General features: G+C 45.3%; 1 protein-coding gene across 1 annotated transcript; it reads left to right on the top strand.

Moving 5' to 3' along the window:
- The first annotated feature begins 808 nt into the window (after positions 1–808).
- LOC107545181 (arylsulfatase F-like) lies at positions 809–16,273 on the top strand. Its single transcript, XM_087813407.1, has 9 exons — positions 809–945; positions 2,478–2,599; positions 4,716–4,838; positions 7,822–8,245; positions 10,139–10,275; positions 10,556–10,690; positions 12,545–12,707; positions 14,831–14,952; positions 15,918–16,273. Exons 1-9 carry the CDS (start codon positions 854–856, stop codon positions 16,271–16,273), a joined length of 1,674 nt encoding a protein of 557 aa, XP_087669533.1. The 5' UTR covers positions 809–853.
- Positions 16,274–26,085: the final 9,812 nt, after the last annotated feature.

Here is a 26,085-nt window from a genome sequence, read left to right on the forward strand (position 1 = left end):
TAGTTGTATCAGATTATTTTTAACAGGCCTGAGGCCAATGGTTCAACTGTCCAACATCCATTACCTGATACGTGGGTGGGGACCCAGTGGGAAGATACGTGTGTTTTTTTTGAGAAAACGGGACTTGAGCAAAATTAAGACTCAGTGAAGGACCAGATTCCCGACGGCGTCCTTCCCAGAATCCAGTTCTGTCCCACGCCCCGCGTTTCGCTTATTCCATGGTGCCCTTGTCTTTGTTTGGGTTTTTCTCAGCCGAGCTGGGAGAGCCACACACAATGACATTGTCACGGGAAGGCCGTTGGCCACACAACCCCTCCCGTAGCCTCCTAAGTCTTAGCAGCAGAACCACAGGTCAACAGGGGAACCGGGGACATGGCTTCATAGGTCTTGGCCCGGTCGCCATAACCATGGGTCAGAAACCACAACCCTAAGTCAACAGCAACATCACCACCCACACAACCTCCCAAGTCTTAGGGCCTCTCACCCAGGGAGTAAGGCTTGGGTCTCTGGGTAAATTCCTGTTTTTCGGGACTTCACCCCCTAGAATAGCAATGGGTTTGGGTGCATTGAGGAGCCAGGGTAGCCGGACGTTGAGCACCGTGGGTGCCATTCAACAGCGATGGCCAACGTTGACTTGGAAAGAGAAATCCGTAGGCCTGTCTGGTTTTTTCGGGGAGATGGGCTTGGTGTCCCACAAACCCTGTGCCCTCAGAGGAGATGACGGGGGTGTGGGATGTGGCCCCTGAAACCATCCAGAAGAGGGTGTTTCCAGCTAAGTCCGAGCTTGTTCCTCAGGAGGCGCTGGGTGGCCCTGTCTTGGGTGTGGTTGCTCTTCCACTTGGGCCGGGCCCAAATGGAGGCCGATGACAAGCCGAATATTGTCCTGATAATGGCAGACGACCTTGGGATCGGAGACCTGGGCTGCTATGGCAACGACACCTTAAGGTACATGGTCCTTCAGCCGGGATGGTGGATGCACCTGCTGACCGCTGCTTCACCCAAAACCCAATTTATTCTTTCTGAGAAAGAGGGAATATTAAACTCAGGGTTACGTGCATTTGGATCCGGATTCTGCGCTCACGGCTGCGACCCCTCGGGCAACTTGCCTCACCTCCTGCACCTTGATTTTCTGGCCTGTTGAGCGAATAGCACGTGCCTGTGAGTCCCCCGGGCAAAGCGCTCAGTCATCACCCGTCACGAGGGAGCCTTCTGAGACGGAGTGTTGATTTTTATATGTATTTTTAACGTTTTTATTGCCTTATCGAGGTGACACTGGTTAATAAAATTATGCAGGTTTCGGAGTACAATTCGTCAGTCCATCATCTGTACATTGTGTTGGGTCTTTACCATCCCAAGTCTCCTTCCATCACCACGAGCCCCCCTTTCTCCTCTTAGGTCCCCGCCTCCCGCCCTCTGGTGATCGCCACGCCGTGGTCTGCGCCTATGAGCTGCTGTTTTCTCTCTGCTGAACCCCTTCTCGCTGCTCACCCAGCCCCCCAAAGTCCCTGCCCTCAGACAGCCGCCCGTCTCTTCTCTGTGCCTCTGAGTCTGTTTCCGTTGAGTCTGTTTCTTAATTTCCTTCGTGAGGCTCCCGCCGTCCATGAAGTCGCTTCACCCTTGTCTTTCTCGGCCGGGCTGACCTCACTTGGTGGACGTTTCCTGGGCTGAGTCGATCGGGCCGCGCTTCCCAATTTGGGGAGCAGAGGCCTTGTTAGGGGATGGATGTCAACAGTGGGCTTTCGGAGACAAGAAAATCGAACGTGAGACGGGAGCTCAGAGTTTCCTGCTGGGTCATAAGATCCGTCTGCCTGGGCCGGGCCTCCCAAAGCTACAGCACCTCCGAATAAGACGTGCGGCTTGGACAGGACGGGTCCCGCGCGATCCCTGCTGGTTTTATAGCCAATCCCATGGCAGGTGTGTGACCTGAGTGCAGAGAAGGGACATTTATCCACCAAACGCTCGTCCTCAGGTCTCTGAGTGGCTGGGCCGAGCCAGGGTTTCTACGCCAAAGACACTTAAGCAGAGATTGTTACCTTCAGATCTGTGTGTGCCTCTGCCTGTCTCTCTGTCTCTGTGTCTCTGTCTGTCTCTCTCAACCTCTCCCCCTCCCTCCTTCCCTTTCCTCTTTATGTCTCTGTGTGTGTGTGTCTGTCGCTCTTGGCCTCTGTCTCTCTCTCTGTCTCCATGTCTCCGTCTCTCATTCCCTCCCCTCCCTCTCTCTGTCTCTCTGTCTCTGTCTCTCTCTGTCTCTCTGTCTGTCTCTCTGTCTCTGTCTCTCTGTCTCTCTCTGTCTCTCTCTCTGTCTCTCTGTCTCTGTCTCTCTCTGTCTCTCTGTCTCTGTCTCTGTCTCTCTGTCTCTGTCTCTCTCTCTGTCTCTCTGTCTCTGTCTCTGTCTCTCTCTCTCTCTGTCTCTGTCTATCTCTGTTTCTTTCCTCCCATCCCCCTTTCTCCAGTTTTCCCTCCGTCTCTCCTTCCAGGACCCCCAACATCGACAGCTTGGCTAGAGACGGCGTTCAGCTGACCCAGCACATCTCCGCGGCCTCCGTGTGCACCCCCAGCCGATCCGCGTTCCTCACGGGAAGGTACCCCATCCGGTCAGGTCTGTGAACTGGGACCCTGGGCCCCCCTCTGCTGCGTCATTAAGGTGGGAGCCACGGGCCCTCCTGTGACGCTCAGAGGTGCCCACACACCCCTGTTCTTGAGTGGACAGCTACTGATGCCAACGTCCAAATCCCTGTGCCCCTGAGTGACCCCGATCACCTCAGGCGGCTGAGGGACGCCTTCACCTGGGCTCGGGGACAGTTTTTTGAGGATGCCCCGAGGCCCGGCATAGCCTTGACTCTCTGCCCCAGGACACAAATGAGACGTTGCCTTGCAAGGGGGTAATTTACAAAACCCGACGACCTTGAGGAGGTTCCGTGAGAACGTCCCAGACCATCCACGTTGAGCGGACAGATAGGACACAGGAGCTCATCTGCTCCGTGAAGACCAACCATTGGGGTCGTTTCTCCCTTTCAACTGCTATGAGGACTTAGCTCTGCTTTGAACGCGTCTGTACAAGTTTTTGTTTCAACACCTTTTTTGTTGCTGCTAATTTTCACCCTAGGGTATAGTTTCCATTGATTTTTTTGTGGTTTTTTTTTTTTACAGACAGAGTGGCAGGGAGAGTTTTGTTTTTTGTTTTTTTTTACAGACAGAGTGGGAGGGAGAGACACAGAGAGAGAGAGAGAAATATCGATATGAAAGAGGCACGTTGATTGGTTTCCTCCTCCCCTCACCAGGATGGGGGTCCAGGGATCAACCTGCATCCCAGGTCCAGGCCCTTGACCGGGAACCGAACCCGGGACTTTTCAGTTTCCAGGCGGACGCGGTAACAACTAAGCCAAATTGACTCGGGCTGAACAGACCTTTTAAATTGTTTTTGGACACGTACCTAAGAGCGGAATTGCTGAGCCATAGTTATGATTTTAGAGGTGAGCTCTTCAGGGGGTCCCTTAATCTTTACTACACCCTGAGGTTTACAACATCGCCCTTTAGCTGGTGATCAGGTTAATCAGGTCCAGTGAACAGCAATTTTTTTTTTCCCCTTGGAGTAAATCTGCATGTGTTCAATTTTTTTTTTTTTTTTCCCCTTTGCTGCTCACTTTATGTTAAATGAGTATTTTAGGAAGAAATATGTTTTGTGTACAGTGCCCGGTCTTAAAAATCTAATTTCAAAGAGCTTTCTCTTGTGTCCCATTTGAAGTTCCTGGTGTAATTTGCTCTCCTGATTTTATCGGAGCAGCTGGCTCACTGACAGTTCCTGCCCGAGTTTGCTCTCCTGATTTTATCTGGATGTTGTTGTTTTTCTTTTTTAACCTGCTTTGTCTTGTCATATTCAATTTTGTTCCCACTCCCTGAGACAGCTTCAGGTTAGGCCCTATTTTAGAAGGAAGGCAGAATGGATCCATTTCGAGAGTCCACCGGGGCTGGATGGCTCAAAAATGTTCAATATACTCAGGATCTTGGCATCACTCCCAATGCGACTGAGCCAAGTCCCCCAAGTTTCAGCCACTCACCAGGGACACCTGTTGGATATCTCGGGGTGTTCGTCTCTCCCTCGGTCCTTCAAACACTCGTTTGCTTCTTTCTATTCCTTTCCCATAAATTACATGTCTTCGGACTCAGAATCACTGGTCCCCCACCTACTTGACATCAACTTTAGTCATAAGAGTTTCAAAACAGATGTATCTACTCTGCCCAGATGCCCCGACTTCAGGTTCTGGGCAAGGATTGAGCACACACACCTGCCCTACAATAGAACTACATTCTATTGTCAGAAAAAAATCAATTTTAGTAGGAACAGAAGAGTTTGAAGTTCTCATAAGATTTCATGTTTCCACTTCTTTTCTGAGGCATAGATTTCCCCAGTTGGGGGCAGGAACCTGTTAGATGTTCAATCAGCAATTGTCTACTGAAGTTGGGTGGTGGGTTTGAGGATATCTGGTCGTGTCATGTGTGGGTGCACACAAGGGTTTAAAGGGGTTTTACATTATGAACCAGTGTCAGTTTTGTCGTTGGAGAACATAATTTCCTCCCCCATGTGATGGTATCTCCTCCTGGTTCATCCTCTCTCCACCTCCCAAGCTCTGAACTCTCCAGGTCTCCCTCTTCACCTGATGAGCACCTACCCACTCACCGTGTGTACCAGGGTTGTGTTTCCACTTTACATTTAGGGATGGTTTCGGCTGAAAATGACCGTGTCATCTACTCCCTCTCGGCCCGTTCTGGACTCCCTCTTAATGAAACGACATTTGCAGCCTTAGCCAAGAAGCAAGGATATAGCACGGCGATTATTGGTAAGAAGCCATTGCTCTCTGTGTCCTCCAGGACTCTCTGTCATTACTGTGCTTTGCTCACACAGGACCTGCTATTACGAAGCACCCTTCACACACACACACACACACACACACACACACACACACACACACGTACATGCACACGCTCCATCCTAAATGACACCTATCCACCCTTTGCAGACAAAACTTGGTCATGACGAAGACCCCTTCCCACCTAATCCCCAGGTCTTTCCAGGTGTCCATCCCACATGTTCCCATATCACCCTGTGCTGTTCACCTTGGCACAGGTGCTCTGTGCAAAGACGCTCTATGATAAAGATTTACAACGGCGCTCTCTTTCTGCATTATCCTGTGTGGGCTCTGAAATCCTGTATCTCACCCACCAGGCATAATTCTGGACATGTAATGTGTCCTCCCAAGAGCTCACAATTAGCGTCAGCATCCATGAGCTTTTTATGGAGGGTCCAGTTTTGATTGTGTAAAAATGTCTGCACCCCATAGCAGTCGTCCAAAATAAGATAAGGACTGTGTGCATTGCTGAGAGATTTCCATGTGGCCCTGCCCAGTCCACCACTGTGTTGTCTTAGAACAGAGAAAGCCTACTCCTGGAGCATTACCTGTCACCTCCCTACCCTCTCAGGCACTCAGCGATGTCAGCTCATGCATTCTAGATGTGGTCCTAATGGCATACAGGTAACTACTAAGGTATTATGGATTCACATCATTATAGTTGTAGTCCAAATGCCTGTAGGACTCACTTGGATCATTTGGTTACCATTCAAGGGGTGGCAAGTTTTGCCAAATCAACCTCTTACTTCATTGAAGTCTAGTGGGAGACTCTTGAATTTCCATCCATCCATCCATCCATCCATCCATCCATCCATCCATCCACCCACCCATCCATCCATCCATTCATTCATCTCTGTTCCTCCATGCTCAATACAGCCTCTGTCATTTATGTATGTCTATCATCTATGTATCTGTCATCTATCATCTATCTAATGTCATCTACCTATCCACCATCCATCCATCCATCCATCCATCCATCCATCATCCATCCTTCCATTCATCCTTCCATTCATCCATCACCCATCCATCATCCATCCATCATCCATCTACCCATCCACCCATCCATCATCCATCATCCATCCATCATCCATCATCCATCCATCCATCCATCATCCATCCATCCATCCATCCATCATCCATCCATCTATCCATCCATCATCCATCCATCCATCCACCATCCATCCATTCATCCATCCATCCATCCATCCATCCATCATCCATCCATCATCCATCCATCCATCCATCCATCCATCCATCATCCATCCATCCATCCATCCATCCATCCATCCATCCATCATCCATCCATCCATCCATCCATCCATCTATCCATCCATCATCCATCCATCCATCCATCATCCATCCATCCATCCATCATCCATCCATCCATCCATCCATCCATCCATCCATCCATCCATCCATCATCCATTCATCCATCCATCATCCATCCATCATCCATCTATCCATCTATCCATCCATCATCCACTCAACACCCACCAAACATCCATCCATCCATCCATCCATCATTCATCCATCCATTTATCCTCTACATATCTATCAATCCTCCTTCATCTTCTCTCTATCATTTATCTACCTTTGTGACTATAACTTACATCTAGCTAGCTAGCTCTCCATCCACTCACCTAGTCATCCATCCACTACTGGCTGGCTGTCTATCTACCTATCTATCTATCATCTATCATCTATGTATATCTATCTATCATCTATCTATTCATCTATCTGTATCTATCATTTATCATCTATGTATCCATCTACCCTCTATATATCTATCCATCATGTATCATCTATCTTCTCTCTATCATTTATCTATCTTTCTGGCTATAACTTACATCTATGTATCTAGCTCTCCATCCACTCACTTAGTCATCCATCCACCACTGTTTTTCTTTCTCTCTCTCTAACAGCCCACCTACCCACACAATTCACGTATCCATTCATTTATCCACCATTTCTATCTACCTATCATCTATCATCTATCTATCTATCTATCTATCTATCTATCTATCTATCTATCTATCTATCATCTATCTATCATCTATCTATCTATCATCTATCTATCTATCTATCTATCTATCTATCTATCTATCTATCTATCATCTATCTATCTATATCATCTATCATCTCTCTATATCTATCGTCTATATCTATCTATCATCTATCATCTATCATCTATCTATCATCTATCTATCATCTGTCATCAATCATCTATCCATTCACTCAACATCTCTATTACTATTCATTGTGTGTCATCCATGTTCTCTCTCTTATTTATCTATCTTTGTGGCTATAATTAACGTCCATCTATTTATCTACCTACCTATTTGTTTATCTCCATGCCTATCTACTTACCCATCCCTCCGCCCATCCACCGACAAATTCATCCACCCATCCATCCACCACTCATCTATGTATTATTTTTTGTATCTATTTATCTATCCATGTATCATCTATCACCATCTCTCTAACTGTCTATATATCCATTCATTCTTCCACCCACTCATCCATCTATCTTCTATCATATCTCTGTCAGTATCTAAGATCTATCTAACTACTTACCTGCCAACCAACCTACGTATCTGTCATCTATACTCTGCCTTGGCTCTATCATACACCTATATTTGAGTTTATGACTTGTCCTGCTAGAAACACACAATTGTCTTTTCCTCCCATTATTTTTTTATCCCACTTGTTCACACACAACCAGATCTTAGGACAGAGAGCTGCCAGCTAAAGAAGAGCAAAAACTGAGTCTATGCCAAGCCTCAATTTTTAAAGAAAAGAAATGTATTTGCTACTCCATTTTTGTGCATTAACTTATTGTTTCAAGTGAAGAATCACCACATGGTCTTCGTATATGTGAGCTTATTATGTGTGATCTGTGTGTGTTTAATTTCAGGGAAATGGCATCAGGGCTTAAACTGCCACTTCCGAAGTGACCACTGCCACCATCCGTATAAGTATGGTTTTGATTACTTCTATGGCATGCCACATAGTCTGTTTGACACCTGCTGGCCGGATCCTTCTCGTGACACAGAATTAGCCATCGGGAGGAGAGTCTGGATCTGTGTACAGCTGCTCGCCTTGGCTGTGCTCACGCTCACTCTAGGGAAACTGACTCACCTGATCTGCATCCCCTGGTCCGTCATCTTCTTCATGATTCTTTTTGTGCTCCTCCTGAGCTACTTTTGGTTATCCAGTTTTTCGTCTTTACTGTACTGGGATTGCCTCCTCATGCGTGAAGAAGAAATTACCGAGCAGCCCATGAAAGCAGAAAGAGCAGGGTCCATCATGGTGAAGGAGGCCATTTCGTTTTTAGAAAGGTAAAGTGATTTTTTTTTTAAATATATATTTTTATTGATTTCAGAGAGAGGAAGGTAGAGGGGGAGAGAGAGAGAGAGAAACATCAATGATGAGAGTCATTGATCGGCTGCCTCCTGCACGCCCTCTACTGGGGGTGGAGCCCACAATCCCAGCATGTTCTGGGACCAGGAATCGAACCACGATCTCCTGGTTCATGGTTCAATGCTCAACCACTGAGCCACACACGCTGGGTTGACTTATTTATCTGAATGTATATCTTCAGTATATTCATTCAGAATGAGAAATATGTCCGATGGAACTAGACGATAGAAAAAGTTGGCCATCACCTTGTTTCTCTAGGAGGGAAAACTACTGGAGAAAAGAAAAGTACCCTGTAGGTCCATCCATGTGGGCTGTCATAAAGGGTAATATCTCATTTCTTTTTAGGGCCAAGTAATACTCCATTGTATATATGTACCACCTCTTCTTTACTCAAGGACATTGTCTGATCTGATTATTAGCATTGTGTTTACCCCATGGCCCAAGTGGAGACGACGCACATGTAGAGTGTGGGAGAAACAGGCTCATGTTTGCCTTGTAGATGCAGCTCTGTGGCTGGTTTCACGTAGGTCAGACTCCTTTATCTCCCGGTGCCCTTCCCAAGGGGCCGAGTTCTAGAAAGATTGACCGAAAGAACATTAGCTAACCCTTTAGATATCTCCTACAGGAACATGTAACCTCAATTGTCATCAGCCTGTATACCAGTTTCCTAGGGCTGCCCTAAAAATGTCCCACAAACGGGGTGACTGAAGACAGCAGAAATGTATTCTCTCTCTCATTCCGGAGCCCAGAAGTCCCCAAACAGGGTGTCTGTGTGGGTGTGACCCTCACCTGAGACGTCTGAGCCAGGGGAACGTGTACTGAGCACAGCAGGATTTTAGACTTAGCTCTGTGGTGATTTTTGAGTGCACTGGGGCCAGGTTCCCTCTGAAGGCTTCAGGGGAGGGTCCTTGGTGCTCCTTGGCCTGTGGCCACATCACTCCAGTTTCTCCCTCTGTCTTCACAAGTCCCTCTTTCCTCTCAGGGTGACTGTGTAGCTCCTAACAGTGCTCTTCCTATAAGAACCCCAATGGATTCTGAGCCCCCTGGACACCATTACACTCTTTTCTTAAGTAATTCTATCTCCAAAGACCCTAGAGTCAAATAAGATCACATTCTGAGTGTCTTTGTGGACAATTTTGGAAGGACACCATTCAACCCTGTGAGCCGTGGCACACTTTTTTTTTTAATGTTCATTTTCACCCATTCTTAGTCATTTAATATCCCATGAGACAGAGCAGAAATTTCCCCAAGGCTGGGTGGAGTTGTGCGCGGCTTCCCTGGTTAGCTGAGTGCCGCTCATTGCTGCAGACAGATTGTCAGGCCTGGGAGGGGGTCCCCCTCATTCCCTGCACCCTCACATGGGAATCGAAGGTGTGTGCAGACTGCCAAGGCGTTTCTTGGGTCTTGGGTCATGAAAGCGCTGACATTTCTTGGTAACCACCCCAGCGACACCATCTCTTGTGCGCCTTGGGCTGTGACTCTAGTCGGAGACGTCGTGGGCCCTGGGAAAGTGCTCCAAGCAGAGCTGGTTTGGATCATAACCCTGTGTGACCTCTGAGAGCAGGATGACCGCCCCGCGTCCTGGCATCTGAGGGGCAGCATCACCCTAAAATTAAGGCAGAGTCCAGATGCTGGGGGATCCTGGAATCCACTCTGCCCAGGGGACCCTCTCCAAGGGGCTGTCTTTGCACGCGTCTCCTCTCCTGGGTGTGCACAGGACAGAAAGGAGCTGTGTCTGTCTGTCTAAGAGCAAAGTAGCCCCGTTCGCAGAAGTTGACAACTCAAAACCGATGGGATCCATGTCTCCTCAGGCACCGAGAAGGACCGTTCCTCCTTTTTTACTCCTTCCTGCATGTCCATTTTCCCCTCCCCACGGCCAAGGACTTCATGGGCACCAGCCAGCACAGCTTATACGGAGACAACGTGCAGGAAATGGACTTCTTTGTGGGTAAGTGGCAAGAAGGAACCTGAGCACATCAGCATTGGCCTAGCAACAAATCCGTGTCCACGCTTAATTTACCAGAATCGCCCCTTCCACATGGGATGCTGAGGGGGGTTCAGGAAACAGGCTCACTCACACCTGCTCCTGGAGTGTAGGATTTGGGGAACCTCAAGTGAGCGAGATTTTTGCAATGGCTCCCTGAGGAATGTGCACCTATTGGGACTAACAGGGATGCCCGGAGCTCGTAACGTCATCAGTGTCACGGGTCCCTCTTTCCTTCTTTCAGGCAAGCTCCTTGCTGCCATTGACAACTTGGGGCTGAGGAATCGCACACTTGTCCACTTCACCTCAGACCACGGAGGACACCTGGAGAAGCGGGTGGGCCACGTCCAGGCTGGCGGATGGAATGGGATATTCAAAGGTGAGGAGCCAAGGTCATCCCTGGGGTGTCCTTGGGTCTAGGGTCTCTTAGCCTCATTGTCATAAAAATCCGGGGCATGAAGCAGGAGGCCAATGATGCGTGAAACACCCAACGAGATGATTTTATTGGTAAAAAATAAAGTGTAGGACTGAAATCCAAGGATATTGACCTTAACTGGCTAACACCTCCAGGGAACACTAGACATCGGCCTTCCTGGTAATCCTGTGGGATTAAAGAGTATTAACGTCAGCAGGTGATTTAAGCAAGTCGTTCAATGAGTTGAACATCTAATCATTGGTTCATCTACAAGAATGGGCAGAAACGTGGTCTACAGGTTCGGCACAAAGAACAACAACCCAACTCTCCTTGGACATTCAGAAAGCTTGGGTGCTCTTCTCCAGATACATGGCCAAGCTCGTCTCAGGTCTTACAATGAAATTCACAGACATTGCTTCCGAGTTGTGCCCGAACCTGTGGCCCATGAAGACACAGCCATCAGCAACCTCTCTGATCTGGTCTAGTGACAGGTGTCCTGAGGTTATAAGAGGATTATCTGTGACGGGTTCAGTACATTTGAACCTATGAACCTGAAGAGATGCTAAAGCTTTGTGTGGATGCGAATGTGTCATTACTCATGCAAATGTGGGTGTTATAGTCTTGCATCCAGGAGGACAGGATTCCTGTGTAAATGAGATAAAGACTTGGCATCACTCTGGCAAAAGGGAGTGAGCCTTTCCAGCTGAGGCCTTGCCCAACCCAACGGGGTGCTGAGGAAGCAATCCGATCATCAGAAAGATTGTATAGTTTTGCTTATGAGAACTTTAAAGTATCTCCATGTCTGAGCACGTTATGACTTCAGTTGCGTTGAGCAATTTAATGTGTCGACATAAGACATGTCCTAACCTGTACAGTGTATTTATAACAGTTCATTTGAACCCAACTGAAGACGTATGTCAGGGAGCAGGATACCAAAGGCAGCTTCTTTTCTGCATTTGAAATTAAGGATGAGCCTAAGGCCGGTGAGAGAAAGCAAGGTGGGGATCGGATCACAGGATAGTTAACAAGATTACATGCTGTCTTGAGGGGTCATATCCCCTTTGAGGGGTATTAATTCTGACATTTCAGGGGTGTGTTAACCTTGAGGTTCAAGCACAATGGGCAGAGCTCGCTTAAGCCCTTTCACTAAAGAAGTTATAGGCCTGGGAGTGACCACCCCCCCTGACCCGCCCAGTTGGAATCTATGATCAGATAACCCCCTGAGGACACTTTCCATAGAATCTCCTTTCTTATAATCCACCAGTGAAAGAATAAAAATCCATGAACACTGCAGGATGGCCATTCCTTCTTGTTGGCTTAAGGAAATTTTGGTCAACGCTGGTCATCCTGGTGTCCATTTATCACCTCCTGCTTCCTTTTAGATAAATTCCCTGGTTTGCACAAGAAATTAGCATCGACCTTTACTATTCCACTCCATTAATTTTCAGCAGGCTGGATTCAGCATGGAACAAAACAGGCCCAAATTTCCACCTTCATGGCATTTGTATTCTTGTGGAAAGTGCCACACCGGGAAAAATAAAATGAATTATCTCATATGTTACAATTAGATGCTATAGACAAGTAGACCAGAGAAAGATAAATGAAGATAAATAAAGTCTTCATTGAAAAAGTACCGTTGAGCAGAAACCTACGAGAAGCCCAAGAAAACGTGGTTCCGTGGACATGTACTGCTGACCCCATCAGGTGCCTGCACATGGGCCTTGAGCAGAGACGGACTTACTGATGTTAATTTACATTTTTTTACCATGCTTATCACTGTGATGATTTTCACGGGAACCTTATTGCTTTACCCTGTAGGGGGAAAAGGCATGGCCGGCTGGGAAGGTGGGATCCGTGTGCCTGGACTTTTCCGATGGACTGGGAGATTGCCAGCCGGAAATGTCATCAATGAACCTACAAGCTTGATGGACATCCTTCCGACTGTCACAGCTCTGATGGGAGGAATTGTCCCTCAGGACAGGTGACGTCCTATAACCTGTTCACAGAGCTTGTTTTTATCTTTGTCTTGGGAAGATTCAGGTCACAGGGGGTAAACTCTATTCTCACGGGGACACTTTCTCTCCGGTACCCAGGTGATGTTCACCTTGGTCTATGGCTTTGCCTCTTGACTGTGACTCACACACCACAGGCCTCAATGGTGCCGGCCTGTGGCCCGTCTGAGACACTTTGTATTTTTATTTGGGAGGAAGATGGAGACAGGAAGGTTTGTTGAAGAAACTATGGCCAAACTCAGTCATCCACGTAGGAGGAAAAATCATTCCCTAATATGAGAAAGTATAAAATTGATTTCCAAAATGGGTGCACCATTTGGCATTGTCACCAACAATAAATGAGAGTTTCAGTTACACCACCTCCTCGCCAACACTTAAAATGCTCTTTTTCATTTTAGCCATAACTATGGACTGGAATCCCAATGGGTATAAATTTGTGTTTCCCAATTGACTAATGATGTTAAACACTCCTGTGTGTACTTATTTTCTACCTGTATCTCTTTTTTTTGTGAAGAGTCTCTTCATATCTCCAGTCCATTTATAAATTGGGTATTTCATTTTATTATTGTTGATTTGTAAGAGCTCTTTACATATTCTGGATACAACTTCATAAGATATGAGTTTTGCTAACATTTTCTTCTAGTTTATGGCTTGTCTGTTCATTTTCTGACATTTTGTCATTGAAAAAGCAGATTTTAATTTTTGTAATGGCCAATTTATCACTTTCTCTTTTATAGATTAGAGTTTTTAGGCAATATCATAAAAGCATTTTTCTAGTCCAAGGTCACAAAGACTCCTCCCTACATTTTTTTGTAGAGGTCTTACAGTTTCAGGTTTTTCATTTAGCTTCACTGTTGACGTTGAGTTAATTTTTTATACAGAGTGAGGTACAGGTTGAGATTTATTTTCCTTGCATTTAAATATTTCTAGTGTTTCTAGTGCCGTTTATTGAAAGACTGTTCTTCCTCTGCTGAATTACTTTGTGCATTTGTTGAAAATCAACGGACAAGATATGCCTGGGCCTATTCCTGGACTCTCTCCTGTTCCATTGATCCATTTACCTATTCTTATGTCAATGCCACATTGTCTTGATTAGGTTAACATTATAATAAATTTTGGAATCATATGGTGTGAGTGGGAAAGCTGTTTTTTCTTTTTTTCAAAATCACTTAAGCTATTCTAAGTTTCTTGTTTCCCCAAAAAATTATAAGAAAAGATTTCTTGATTTATACAAATGATGCTTCTGGAGTTTTTTATTCAGATTGCATTAAATCTATACATCAATTTGTAGAAAACAAACACTTTAAGAATTTTTGAGCCTTCAAATCTGTGAATTGATTTATCTGTCCACTTATTTCTCTCAGGTGCTTTGTGCCTTTCAGCGTACAAACGCTTAACATTAAAAAACAAGGTACCCCTGGATGTTTTCTAATTTTTGATGCTGTAATAAATGGTGTTTTTAAAAGAGTAATACCCAGTTGTTCATTGCTAAAATATAGAGGTAAAATAGATGTTTTTTTACAGTTAGTCCTGAATTCATGACCTTGAAAAAATTTACCTATTAGTTCCAATAGTTTTTTGGAAGGATTATCAATAAAAGTAATGATTTCATCCGAGAATAAAGACAATTTTATTTCTTTTATGATCATTTTTTTAGGATTATCTGGGACTTAGTCTATTTTCTCCTATGAGGTAGGTTTTATGATTATTTCTTTTTCTTATAAGGTATGTGATATGTTTTCTGACGTAAGATTAAAATAATACCATTTTTTAGAGGTTCTTTAAAATCCCTTTGTCAGGGTAGTAATACAATTGCAAATGGAAATCTGATTGAGCTGTTGAGACCTTCTGTGGCCACGGCCACAGCGCTCATGAGATGGCCTATGGATTGACCCATCCCTCCCTTGTGCTATTTCACTGGAAAAGCTGTTTTCGGTTCCTGTTTTTCTCTCCTTGGGAGCCTGCATGATGTTCCTACACCCTCAGCACAGTGTCCTCTGGGCCCCAGGGATGCCACGAAATGCACCGAGCATCCTTCTAACAGCCCGATGACCGGATTCCCTTGCCTGACCTTCTTTGTGTGTGTCCACAGGGTGATTGATGGCCGAAACCTCATGCCCTTGCTTCAGGGTGAGGTCCAGCAATCAGAGCATGAGTTTCTGTTTCACTACTGTACTAAGTTCCTCCACGCCGCACGTTGGCACCCGAAGGACAGTAAGTACACCTGCCCCTGCACCCTCCAGGTGCCAAGAGCAGGGTCCCTTTAGTCAATTCTCCATACTTTCTTCCAATTTATCCCCGAGCCCAGTCCTTTTAGTCTCGGGTTACCACTGAAAATACCTTCTCCAGAGCATTTCTAAGAATTTCTCTCCTTTAGAAAGATGGAGAGATAACTTTAAGAAATATCCATTTTGAGAAACACTTTGTTAGTTTATTTTGTTCATTAGATTCCACATATGAGTGAGATCAAGTGATACTTGTCTTTCTCTGACGGGCTTATTTCACTTAGCACAATACTCTCCCGGTCCCTTCATGTTCTCTCAAAGGATAAGAGATCCACCTTTTTCACAGCTGCATAGTAGTCCACGGTGTAGACGTACCACAGCTTTTTTTTCCGCTCATCTACTGGTGGGCACTTGGGCTGCTTCCCAGTGTTGACTAAGTGGAGACAGGCTCATAGATACAGAGAACAAATCGACAGCTCTCAGAGGGAAGGGAGTGTGGGCTGGGTAGGAATGGTGAGGGGACTCAGCCAAGAAAAAATTAGAAAGAAAGACTCACAGGCACCGAGAGTAGCATGGCGATTGCTTGGGGGACGTGTGGTAGGGGAGGTAGGAGAGGGTAAAGGGGAGATTAATGGTGATGGAAGGAGACTTGACTTGGGGGGTGAACACACAATATAATATACAGATGATGCATTATGGAATTGTACCCCTGAAACCTATATAATTTTATTAACCAATGTCACCCCTATACATTTAATTGAAAAGAAATATCAGTTTTGAGATGTGTAACGTTACACTCAGGGATTCTGATGGTCTCGATGTTCTGAAGATCGATTGATATTTAAGTTAACTTGTGGGGCAAAGAGAAAGACCAGGAAACGCTCGAGAAGACAGAAGAAGACGTCAAGTGGGCACACGGGGCTGGATGTCCTTCACGTCTCGTTTCCTCTCTAGGTGAGGCCGTGTGGAAGGTTCATTACGTGACACCCACATTCCAGCCTCCAGGAGCTCAGGCGTGCTATGAGGAAGGCTTGTGCCAATGCACAGGGGACATGGTCACCTACCACGACCCTCCCCTGCTCTTCGACCTGTCCCGGGACCCCGGCGAGTCGACCCCGCTGACCAACGACACGGAGCCCCTCTATGACTTAGTCATCAGCACGGTGGCCGACGCCCTCAGGGAACACAGGAAAACCATCACCCCCGTTCAGCTGCAGCTTGGGGCCGACCTGAATCAGCGGTTTGTGTCGCTGATGCCCTGTTGCGGGGTGTTCCCCTTCTGTATGTGTGACAAAGAAGGCAGAGACTGAAAATGAGAAGTGGCAACTGACGCAGAGCCGGTGGCCGAAAGCCACCAACCTTGGCTCTTTCAAATACGCAAGGAATGGATCTGAAATGAGTAAACACTGATATTGAAACATGCAACTGACTGATGAATCTCAGCGGGAAAGGGGGGGCAGTGAGCCAAGAGGTTAACCAAATAACTTATATGCATTTGTGCATAACCCGTGGACACATACAATAGTTCAGTGAAGGCCTGGGGGCGGCGGTGGAGGGGTCCAATGGGGTGGAAAAGGGGGGTCCTCTGTAATACTTCCAACAATAAAGATAAATTTTTAAAAAGATTGAAACTATGAAAGGATGCCGCAAAATAAACTAAAACGAAAGCCAATACATTGCCTCTACCAGTGCAGACTATTAAATGTCCATGGGTTGTAGCGCCCCCCCCTTTAACTTTTTGGGGGACATTCTCGGTGCTCAATGCCTGTCTAACTTCCAACTATTTTTTTTAAATATATCTTTATTGATTTCAGAGAAAGGAAAGGAGAGGGAGAGAGAGATAGAAACATCAATGATGAGAGAGTCATCGATCGAGCCCACAACCCGGGCATGTGCCCTGACCGGGAATCGAACCCCGATCGCCTGGATCCTAGGCCGACGCTCAACCACTGAGCCACCCTGGGCCAGGCTAACTTCCAACTCTTAAACCTGGCTCTCAGAGCTGGAAAACAAGCATCCACTGTCATTTTCCTCATTGGCCCTGTGCCTACTCAGAGCAAACTGTAGAAGCCAGCACTGTGTGCATCTAAGTTGTTGATTAGGAGAGTAAAAGATTCCCTTTATTTAGATAACCGGTCTGCAGATTCTTCTCGACATATGATGGGGTTACATCTCAGTAAGCCCATTGCCCGTGGACCGTATCATACGCCGAATATGCATTTAATGCCCCTAATCTACCAAACATCATAGCATAGCCCAGCTCACCTTCAACGTGCTCAAAACACTTCCATTTACCCCGCATTCGGGCCATTTCCCTGAGGTTCCTCTCCAGAGCCATTACGTTTCCCCGCTTCTCACCAGAAGCAGGAGACACAGATGGGCATCTTGTGGGCGTGATGGGATTCGACGGCACAAAACACAATATCCGAAAATGTTGGCAATGCAGTTGGCTCAACTGTCTGGCTGTTGACCCTCAAAGCGAGGGGCCTGAAGGAGAGCTATTGTTGAGTGAATCTGTCGAGAAGCATGAGAGAATGTGGGACCGCACGCCCCTATCCCAGGATACGATCAGAATAAAATAAAATTGAACAGCAGTGTTGGCCGGATGAACATCCCCTTTGTACCATCGTCAAGTCAAACAATTGTCAAGTCCGACTATCGCCCGTCAGGGACCATCCGTACTCTAAAGTAGCCATTCAGCCTCCAAAAAGATATTTTTTCCCCAAAAACAAAAGCAAAAAACCTAAATCAACGTGTTTCCTTTTTTTTTTTAAATTGAACTTATTGGGGTGACACTGGTTGATAAAATTATATAGGTTTCAGGTGCACGATTCTATAATTTGTCATCTGTATTTGTATTGTGTGTTCACCACCCCAGCTCAAGTCTCCTTCCATCACTCCCTTTACTTCTCCTACATCCCCTGAGCCCCCCTTTCTCTCTGGTAATCACCACACGGTGGTACCTCGGTTTTCGAACGTCTCTGTTGACGCACATTTTGGGTTTATGAACGCCGTAAACCCAGGAGGAAATGCTTTGGTTTTCAAACCCACCTCGGAAGTCAAACGTGCCACGTGGCTTCCGCTGAGGGCAATATCCTGGAGACCCAGCTGTCGGCTGTTGAGTCCTGAGCACCTGAGCAACACCCAGGTGAAATTTGGGCTTATTTGGTGACTGTGTGCAGTCAATCTGTGCTCATGTCATCTCAGGAGCCCTCCGCCCATCAGCCTTTTATTTTGTGGAAATGCAAGCGGCGATTTTAAGTTTTGAAGCCTCTGCTGGATAAATGCTCCAACTCAAGAGAATCATGAACAGAACAGCGATCGAGGTGGTAAAGGAAATTATTTCCAAACCTGAAAGTGGTGTCCGTGCATGGGGCCTGGCAGCACAGTTCGGGATGGCCAAGTCTGCAAGTTGCACCATCTTAAAAAAAATAAAGAAGCCTTGAAAGGAGCCAATGGTTGCAAGACGTCTGAAAACACTTACAAGACAAACAACACAGACAGCTGAAGAAGCGGAAAAATTGCTTTTCTTCCGGATAAATGAGAAACAGTTGGCCGGAGACGGCATTCCTGAGAGCGTGATTTGTGAAAAAGCTGTTTCGTTGGCATGCTGACCGCCTCAAAGTTGCATGCTGACCTCAGATTTGCATGCTGACCTCAAATCTGCACGCTGACCTCAAATCTGCATGCTGACCTCCTCAAATTTGCATGCTGACCTCCTCAAATTTGCATGCTGACCTCAGATTTGCATGCTGACCTCAACAAATAAGACACCCTTGGAACAAGCACTGAGAGCGATATTTTCAAGGCAAGCAGAGGGTGGCTTGAAAACTTGAAAACAAGTGGCGTACTGAGTATGGCGAGACATGGTGAAACGGCCAACAAAGACGCCGCCGAACAATTTGGGAATTTAAAGATTATGCAGAGGCAGAGAGTTTCCTTCCCCAACAAGTTTTCAGCTGTGATGAGCCAGGCCTCTTTTGGAAGAAAATGCCAAAGAAACCCTGCGTAACAGAGGAGAAATCATTACCCAGGACACAAGCCCACGAAAGGCAGGCTGACCCTCTTATCTTGTGGGAATGCACGTGGGGATTTTACGTTTTGAAGCCTTTGCTGGTCCACCAGTCTGAGTACCCAGGGTATTTAAGAAAAACAATGTCATAAAAAGCCAATTGCATGGGATGTGGAGAGCACACAGCAAAGCTGGGGTAACCGGGCGATTTTTTTTATTGAGTGGGTTCATGAAGTGTTCGGGCCAAGTGCGTCCAAGACAAAAATCTTCCAATGAAGTGCCCGCTTGTTATGGAAAATGCTCCAGCTCACCCTCCAGGCTGGGAGGACCAGTTGATAAAAGAGTTTATTTTTATTGATGTAAAGTGTTTGCCCCCCAACACGAGTCCGCTCATCCAGCCCGTGGACCAGCAGGCCGTATCTAATGTTAAGAAGCTTTACTCCAAAGCTCTGTCCCGAAGGTGCTTCGACGTGATCTCGAACATAGGGGTAACCCTCAGAAATGATTCTGGAAGAATCTTCGATATCCCACATTGCTTCCATCTCATAGACAGAGCAAGCAGGGGGGTGTCTCCCAGAACAGTGACGTCAGCGTGGAAGAAACTGTGGCCAGAAGCTGTCCCTGGACGTGCATTTGAGGGTGTTGATGAGGATGCTCCTGTTGCTGAGGATTCTGTGTCTCTGGGACAGTCCACGGGCTTGGAAGTGAGTGGCAATGGCGTGGAGGGGTCGGTGGGGACCACGGGCCTGAATGCACCGCAGAAGACCTTCCAGACGTTCGTTCTGACGGAGCAGCCACGGGTGGCCACTGAGGAACTGTCCTCAGAGGAGCAGGAGGGAAGAGAGAGCGTTTCTATCGCACTGATCAGAGCCACGTGTGCAAAACGGGCGGAAGGGCAAATTTTTGTTGAAAAAAATATCAAGGCCGCTGTACGTCACGCCGCTGGTCCTGTCGAGGATGACGCTCTGTCTCCCTTTAGACAAATTTTTAAAATAGGGAAAAAAGCAAATATCAGTTGGCAAAATCTTTAGTGAGGAAAAATCCAGTGCGTCTGAACCAGGGGTCGGTGGTGGAAAAAAATTAAAGGGAAGGAAACGGCAAGAGAGGGGTCACCTGTAGTGATTCTGTAAGAGGACCTCAGACACCTGAGCAAGTCACCTGTTGTGATTATTGAAGGGCCCCTCCCCCCCCCCGGCCAAACCATGACTATCATCATTGCCGGTAAGAAAAAATGACATTTTCATTTTTATCATCTACAGTGCAGCACTGTTTTTACGCTGTGTTTATTTATTATTGCTTTTACACTACAGGGTGTGGTGTTTATTGCTTTCACTGGGTATCATTTAATGGATCCGCGGTAACATTCGATACTGAAAATTCACGTGAAATCGCTGTTTTAGGGGTTGATTTTAAAAGCCTGGGGCGGGTGCGTCCGTTTTGCATTGCTTTCTACGGGGAACCGAGCCTCGGTTTCCGAACGTTTCAGAACTCGGACCACGTTCGAAAACCGAGGTACCACCATATGGTAGCCTGTGTCTAGGAATTTAATGCAATCACCTGGGTTGCGGGTTCGATCCCTGGGCCCTGGTAGAGGTGCTTCTGGGAGGCAAACATTCAATGTTTCTCTCCCTTCCTTCCACTCTAAAAAAAAAAAATCAATGGAAAAAAATATCTTTGGGTGAATATTAACAAAACAAAAACAAAAAAAACAAACAAAAAAAATTCCCAGGGGTCGCTTAACTCACTTTGTAAACCAGGAATGAGCGAACTCTCAGAGCCAACGAGCAACTCTTTTCAGCTCCGCGGGCCCTTTGGTCTGTTGAAAATTATTTGCATCTCTGCCTTGATAGCGAGAAAGCAGCCGCTCAGGATACATCGATGAATTTAGCCTGGCCGTGTGCCCCGAAAACGGTGCGTCACTGAACATTTTCCTTCCTTGGAGACATTCAAGGCATTTTAAAATGTGAGAAACCATTCTGAGCTCGTGGGCCATACAAAAAAATAAAATAAACTGATGAATGAAATAGATCCAGAGACATGGAAGCGTGGAACAGACTGAGGGATTGCAGAGGGAAGGTGGGAGGGCGGGAAGAGATTAATTAAAGAATATATATCCATCTGTGCGTAACCCAAGGACACAGACAATACTGCAGGAAGGCCTAGGAAGGGGGCCGGAGCTTGGTGAAGGGGATCAATGGGGGGAAAGGGGAACCTCTGTAATACTCTCAACCGGAGTATTACATTTAAAAATACATTTAAAAATAAATGAAATACATTTATTTTTGTACTTAAAAATAAATTAAAAGATACATTTAAAAATAAATTTAAAACGGGGGAAGAAAAAAAAACAACCAACAGGCAGTGACTGATTCCACCCACAGGCCATAACTTGGCAACCGCTGTGACTTAACTGACAAAGATTGAAACGTTTAGGAAGTCGGGCAAAACCTCAGAAAATGAAATACATCAGTTGCACTTGGGTTTTCTTTCAAACCATGCTATCGTGTTGTGTGTGTTTTGTGTGTGTGTGTGTTTTTGGATCGTATGCTCTACCCCTTCTCTTCATTTCTTTAAATGTTAATAAAGGGCCATTGTACTTGTGGCTGACAAAATCCATTCCCAACCAAAGTTCGCTTTCCAGGCATGTTTTACATTTATTTTTGCCTGTAATAGACGCACAATATTAGATTCGCTTCGAGGGTCCAACGTAGTGATTCGACAGTCACACGCCTTGCAAAGTGACTGCTTTAAAAAGTAAGATTCTAGCCTGGCCGGTGTGGCTCAGGGGTTGACCGTCAACCTAGGATCCAGGCGATCGGGGTTCGATTCCCGGTCAGGGCACAGGCCCGGGTTGTGGGCTCGATCAATGACTCTCTCACCATTGATGTTTCTCTCTCTCTCTCCCTCTCCTTTCCTCTCTCTGAAATCAATAAAGATATATTTTTAAAAATTTTTTTAAAAGTAAGATTCTAGCCTGGCCGGTGTGGCTCAGGGGTTGAGCGTCGGCCTGTGAATCGGGAGGTTGCTGATTTGATTCCCAGTCAGGACACAAGATCCCCAGTAGGGGGCGATGAGGAGGCAGCCGATCAATGACTCTCATCATTGATGTTTCCCTCTCTCTCCCTCTCCCTCGCTTTCTCTGAAATTAATAATGTTATCAAAGGGCTAAGTCAACGTCGGTGCACAAATTTATTGTTTTTGTTCGTTTGTTTGTTTTGGGTTGTTTTTTGGGGGGGGACTTTTAAACATTTATTATTTTATTTTATTTTTTTAATTATTATTTTTTAAACATTTATTATTATTTTTTAAATTTTATTGAATTAATGGCAGTGATGTCGGTTAATAAAATTATACAGATTTCAGGGCTGCAATGCTATTGTGTGTTCACCACCCCAAGTCAAGAGGTGAAGGAATTAAGAAAAAAACAAGAACAACAAAAAAACCTCACAAATCTATTCTTGAGCAGCCAGGGTGCTTGATTGCTGTATTCGATATTGCAAGGATTACAGAATGGTAATAAATTCATCATTTATGAACGCCCCCAAGGGCACCTTTTCACACATCATGTCCTGTTACAGCTCCAGAATCTCACAAGAGGCCTTTGTTGCCCAGAAAAGTCAGCAGCCAGTAAAAGCAGAAGAGACACACGCTCAGTTGGAAATGTCTGTGTTTTATTGATTTTTAGAGAGAAACAGAAACAATAATGATGAAAGGGAGCCGTTGATCCATTGCCTCCTGCTCGCCCCCTACTGGGGATCTCCTGTCCTGACCTGGAATCGAACCAGCGACCTCCTGGTTCATGGGTTGACGCTCAACCACTGAGCCACACCAGTACAGGACAGACCCTTATTTTTAATGCTGTAAAAATATTTTTGAATTAATGGACGTGGTTGAATCCTGACCAGTTCCAAACTTCCAAGATCATTTTGATTCAGGAGCTGGGGCTCATCTGAATGGCTTCACCCAGCTGGTTTCTCCAGGGGGAGATTTGCTCCAGCCTCATGGGCTCCGTGTCTCAGATAAAACAAACTGTGTTTGCAGAGCATAGAAATCACGCCAAGTCCACGCTGGCTCTCTCGAAATATTTTAATTCGTTCATAACACAGCTTGTCAGTCACCACTCACTTCAGAAAAAAATATTTGCCTTAGGTGCATGAAAAGGAAGGTATGGAAATTGATGTGGGCACATTGCTCAGCCTGGCGCGCTGGAGAATGGTATGTTTTGCCAACCTGTCATTCCTTCAGTCCCCGCAAGTGTGGGCACAGGTATTCCTGAAAGGAATCTATTCCTAGAAACCTGAGACTGCGGTTTCAATGCCCGTGACTCGCCCGAGGGTGGCAGTCACCAGGCCTCGATGCTCTGCCCACAAGCTCACCCGCCCAGATCCTGCATCTGCAAACTCTTTCCAGATTTCCACGTGTTGTTTTTCTTGGACAGCGGGAGCCTCAGCCATACCTTGTAACCATATCCAATGTCACCAAGCAAGACGGAGAAGACAGGGCGAAACCCGGAAGCTTCCAAAGGCTGTGCTTTCAATAAAATAAAATATAAAAAAATAATAAAATTAAATTAATATTAAAATTAAATATAAAATTAAATTAAATTCAAAAATAAAATAATAAAATATAAGATAAAATAATTAAAATAAAATAAAAAATATAAAATATAAAAATAAAATAATAAAAAGAAAATATAAAATAAAATAAATAATAAAATAAAATAAATAATTTAAAATTAAAATTAAAAAATAAAATAAAATAAAATATAAATATAAAATAAATAAAAATTAAATAAAATAATAAAATAAATAAAATTAAGTGTCTTTTTTAAAATTTATCTTAATTGTAGAAAGTATTACAGATGTCCCTTTTTTCCCCCATTGACTCTCCCGCCCCACACTTGCTTCCCCCAGGCCTTCCCCACACTATTGTCTGTGTCCAAGGGTTATGCAGAGATGCATTTAAGTTCTTTGGTTAATCTCTCCCCACCCCTTCTTCCCCACCTTCCCTCTGAGATCTGTCAGTCTGTTCCATGCTTCCAGGTCTCTGGATCTATTTTGTTCATCAGTTTATTTTGTTCTTTAGATTCCACATATGAGTGAGACCATGGGACACTTCTCTTTCTCTGATGAGCTTATTTCAGTCAGCACAATACTCTCCAGGTCACTCCCTGCTGTCCCAAAGTGTAACAGACCCTGATTTTTCACAGCTGCATAGTATTCCACAGTGTAGATGTACCACAGCTTTTTTATCCACTCGCCTACTGATGGGCACTTGGGCTGTTTCCAGATCTTAGCTACTGCAAATCACCCTGGGGTGCATATATTCTCTCTGGCTGGTATTTCAGATTTCTCAGGATATATCCCTGGGTCAAAAGCTATTGGTTCTTAAATGTCCCAGCTGTTGAAAACAACTCGTATCAAATCTTGGGAAAGGGTTGTAGCATTTTATGACTTGTCTCGAAAGTCAGGGCCAGCTTGGAATTCAAGCTTATGTGGAAGTAAATTTGATCAACAACAGCTTGTGGGGTGTTGGGGCCGGACACAATCCCTCCACAAAAGATAAATCGGAGCCTCCCAATGTTTCTTCACCCGGATGTAAATACAAACAGATGTGTGCATGGGAGTCAGCAGAGAAGACAAGTTGCCAGGAAGATACGGAAACCAAACTCGAGTTGTACACACACGCCCACCTCAAGGTTTCTGGCAGAAGTTTTAAATTCCACGAGTCCTAAAAAATTATTAAGAGAATCTCACTCTGTAGCTCCAACCACACAGAAACGAGATGGCCTCTCTCTTGGTTAATCTCACTCTCCCTCTCTCCCTTCTTGTCTCTCTAAAAATCAACCAATAAAAAAAGCAAGTTCTACTTTCTTTATAGAACTGACAATTTCTTGGTTACTGTAAAGACCTGCCAAAAATAACCCTGAATTTGAAAAATGAATTCCCCCCCAAAAGAATCTTAAAGACAACACAGCACCCGGCTGGCGTGGCTCAGCAGTGGAGCGTCAGCCCGTGAACCAGGAGGTCGCCGGTTCGATTCCCGGTCAGGGCACCTGCCCTCAATCCCCAGTAGGGGGCGAGCAGGAGATAGCCGATCGATGACTCTCCTCATTGATGTTTTTCTCTCTCCCTCTTCCTTCATCTCTCTGATGTCAATAAAGACAATTTTTTTTAAAAAAACAGATTTCTCCTCTGTGAATTCACTTGACGGACAATTTTTTCGGCCCACCAGACTTATTGGTTGAAAAGTAGCAACTGCCACGGAAATCTCTCTGCCAAACAGAACTCTCTCTGAGAACATATATTTAGAGATTTGTTTTGCTATTTAATAGATTGGTTTTGCTATTTAATAAACTACAGGGAAAACCAATCCTTTCTCCCCAAGCTCCATCTGATACCTTCTAAACAATCCTGTTGAATTACACGCACCAGGTTTTCTAAAGCATCCCACACGTTAAACCCCTCCCACGGGCTGTGTTCAAATCAACTAAAAGCCCATATTTACCGAAATGCAATACCTCCCCCTGAGCTCCTTCCGTAGTTTTCGTGCCTAATGACACCCAGGAGTGATTCTCAGGGAATTTTTTACAAACGTCTAATGGTTCGTCTTTGGTTCTGAGGCTGTTTTGCTGGGAAGGTTGAGACCCCGAGTGAACACGGAAAACACAGTTTATACTCAACTCACGATTGCAAGGCAGAGACTCGACTGGGCAACGACGGCAGAGTCCAGGGAAAGCTGCTTATTGGGAAGACGCACCGGTCAGCCTCCCAGGTGGACAAGAGGGTGCCCAGGTGAGCAGGGGTGGCCACAGGGAGAGTCCTCAGGCATCTGTTTCACAACCAAATGGGCCATCATTTTATTTTATTTATTTTATTTTATTTTATTTATTATTTTTTATTTTATTTTATTTTTTATTATTTTATTTTATTTTATTTATTTTATTATTATTTTATTTTATTATTTTATTTTATTTTTTAATGCTTGATGCTGTCAAAATAAGCACCTTCAGGAGAAACATGAAAAACAACCTGCCCTGTCTGGGTCGATAGATTGGTCGGAGCATCATCCCGATACCCCAAGGTTGTGGGTTCAATTCCTGCCCAGGGC

This window comes from Miniopterus natalensis, chromosome X (genome assembly GCF_054644295.1).
Source record: "Miniopterus natalensis isolate mMinNat1 chromosome X, mMinNat1.hap1, whole genome shotgun sequence".
In the NCBI taxonomy this organism is placed as follows: domain Eukaryota; kingdom Metazoa; phylum Chordata; class Mammalia; order Chiroptera; family Miniopteridae; genus Miniopterus; species Miniopterus natalensis.

What these genes read in the sequence shown, in the direction of transcription:
- LOC107545181 (XM_087813407.1), top strand. Translation starts at nt 854, where the DNA reads ATGGAGGCCGATGACAAGCCGAATATTGTCCTGATAATGGCAGACGAC. An exon ending in GCCATTTCGTTTTTAGAAAG is followed by an intron (nt 8,246 to 10,138) that starts GTAAAGTGATTT and finishes ATGTCTCCTCAG; the next exon opens with GCACCGAGAAGGACCGTTCC. An exon ending in ATGGAATGGGATATTCAAAG is followed by an intron (nt 10,691 to 12,544) that starts GTGAGGAGCCAA and finishes TTTACCCTGTAG; the next exon opens with GGGGAAAAGGCATGGCCGGC.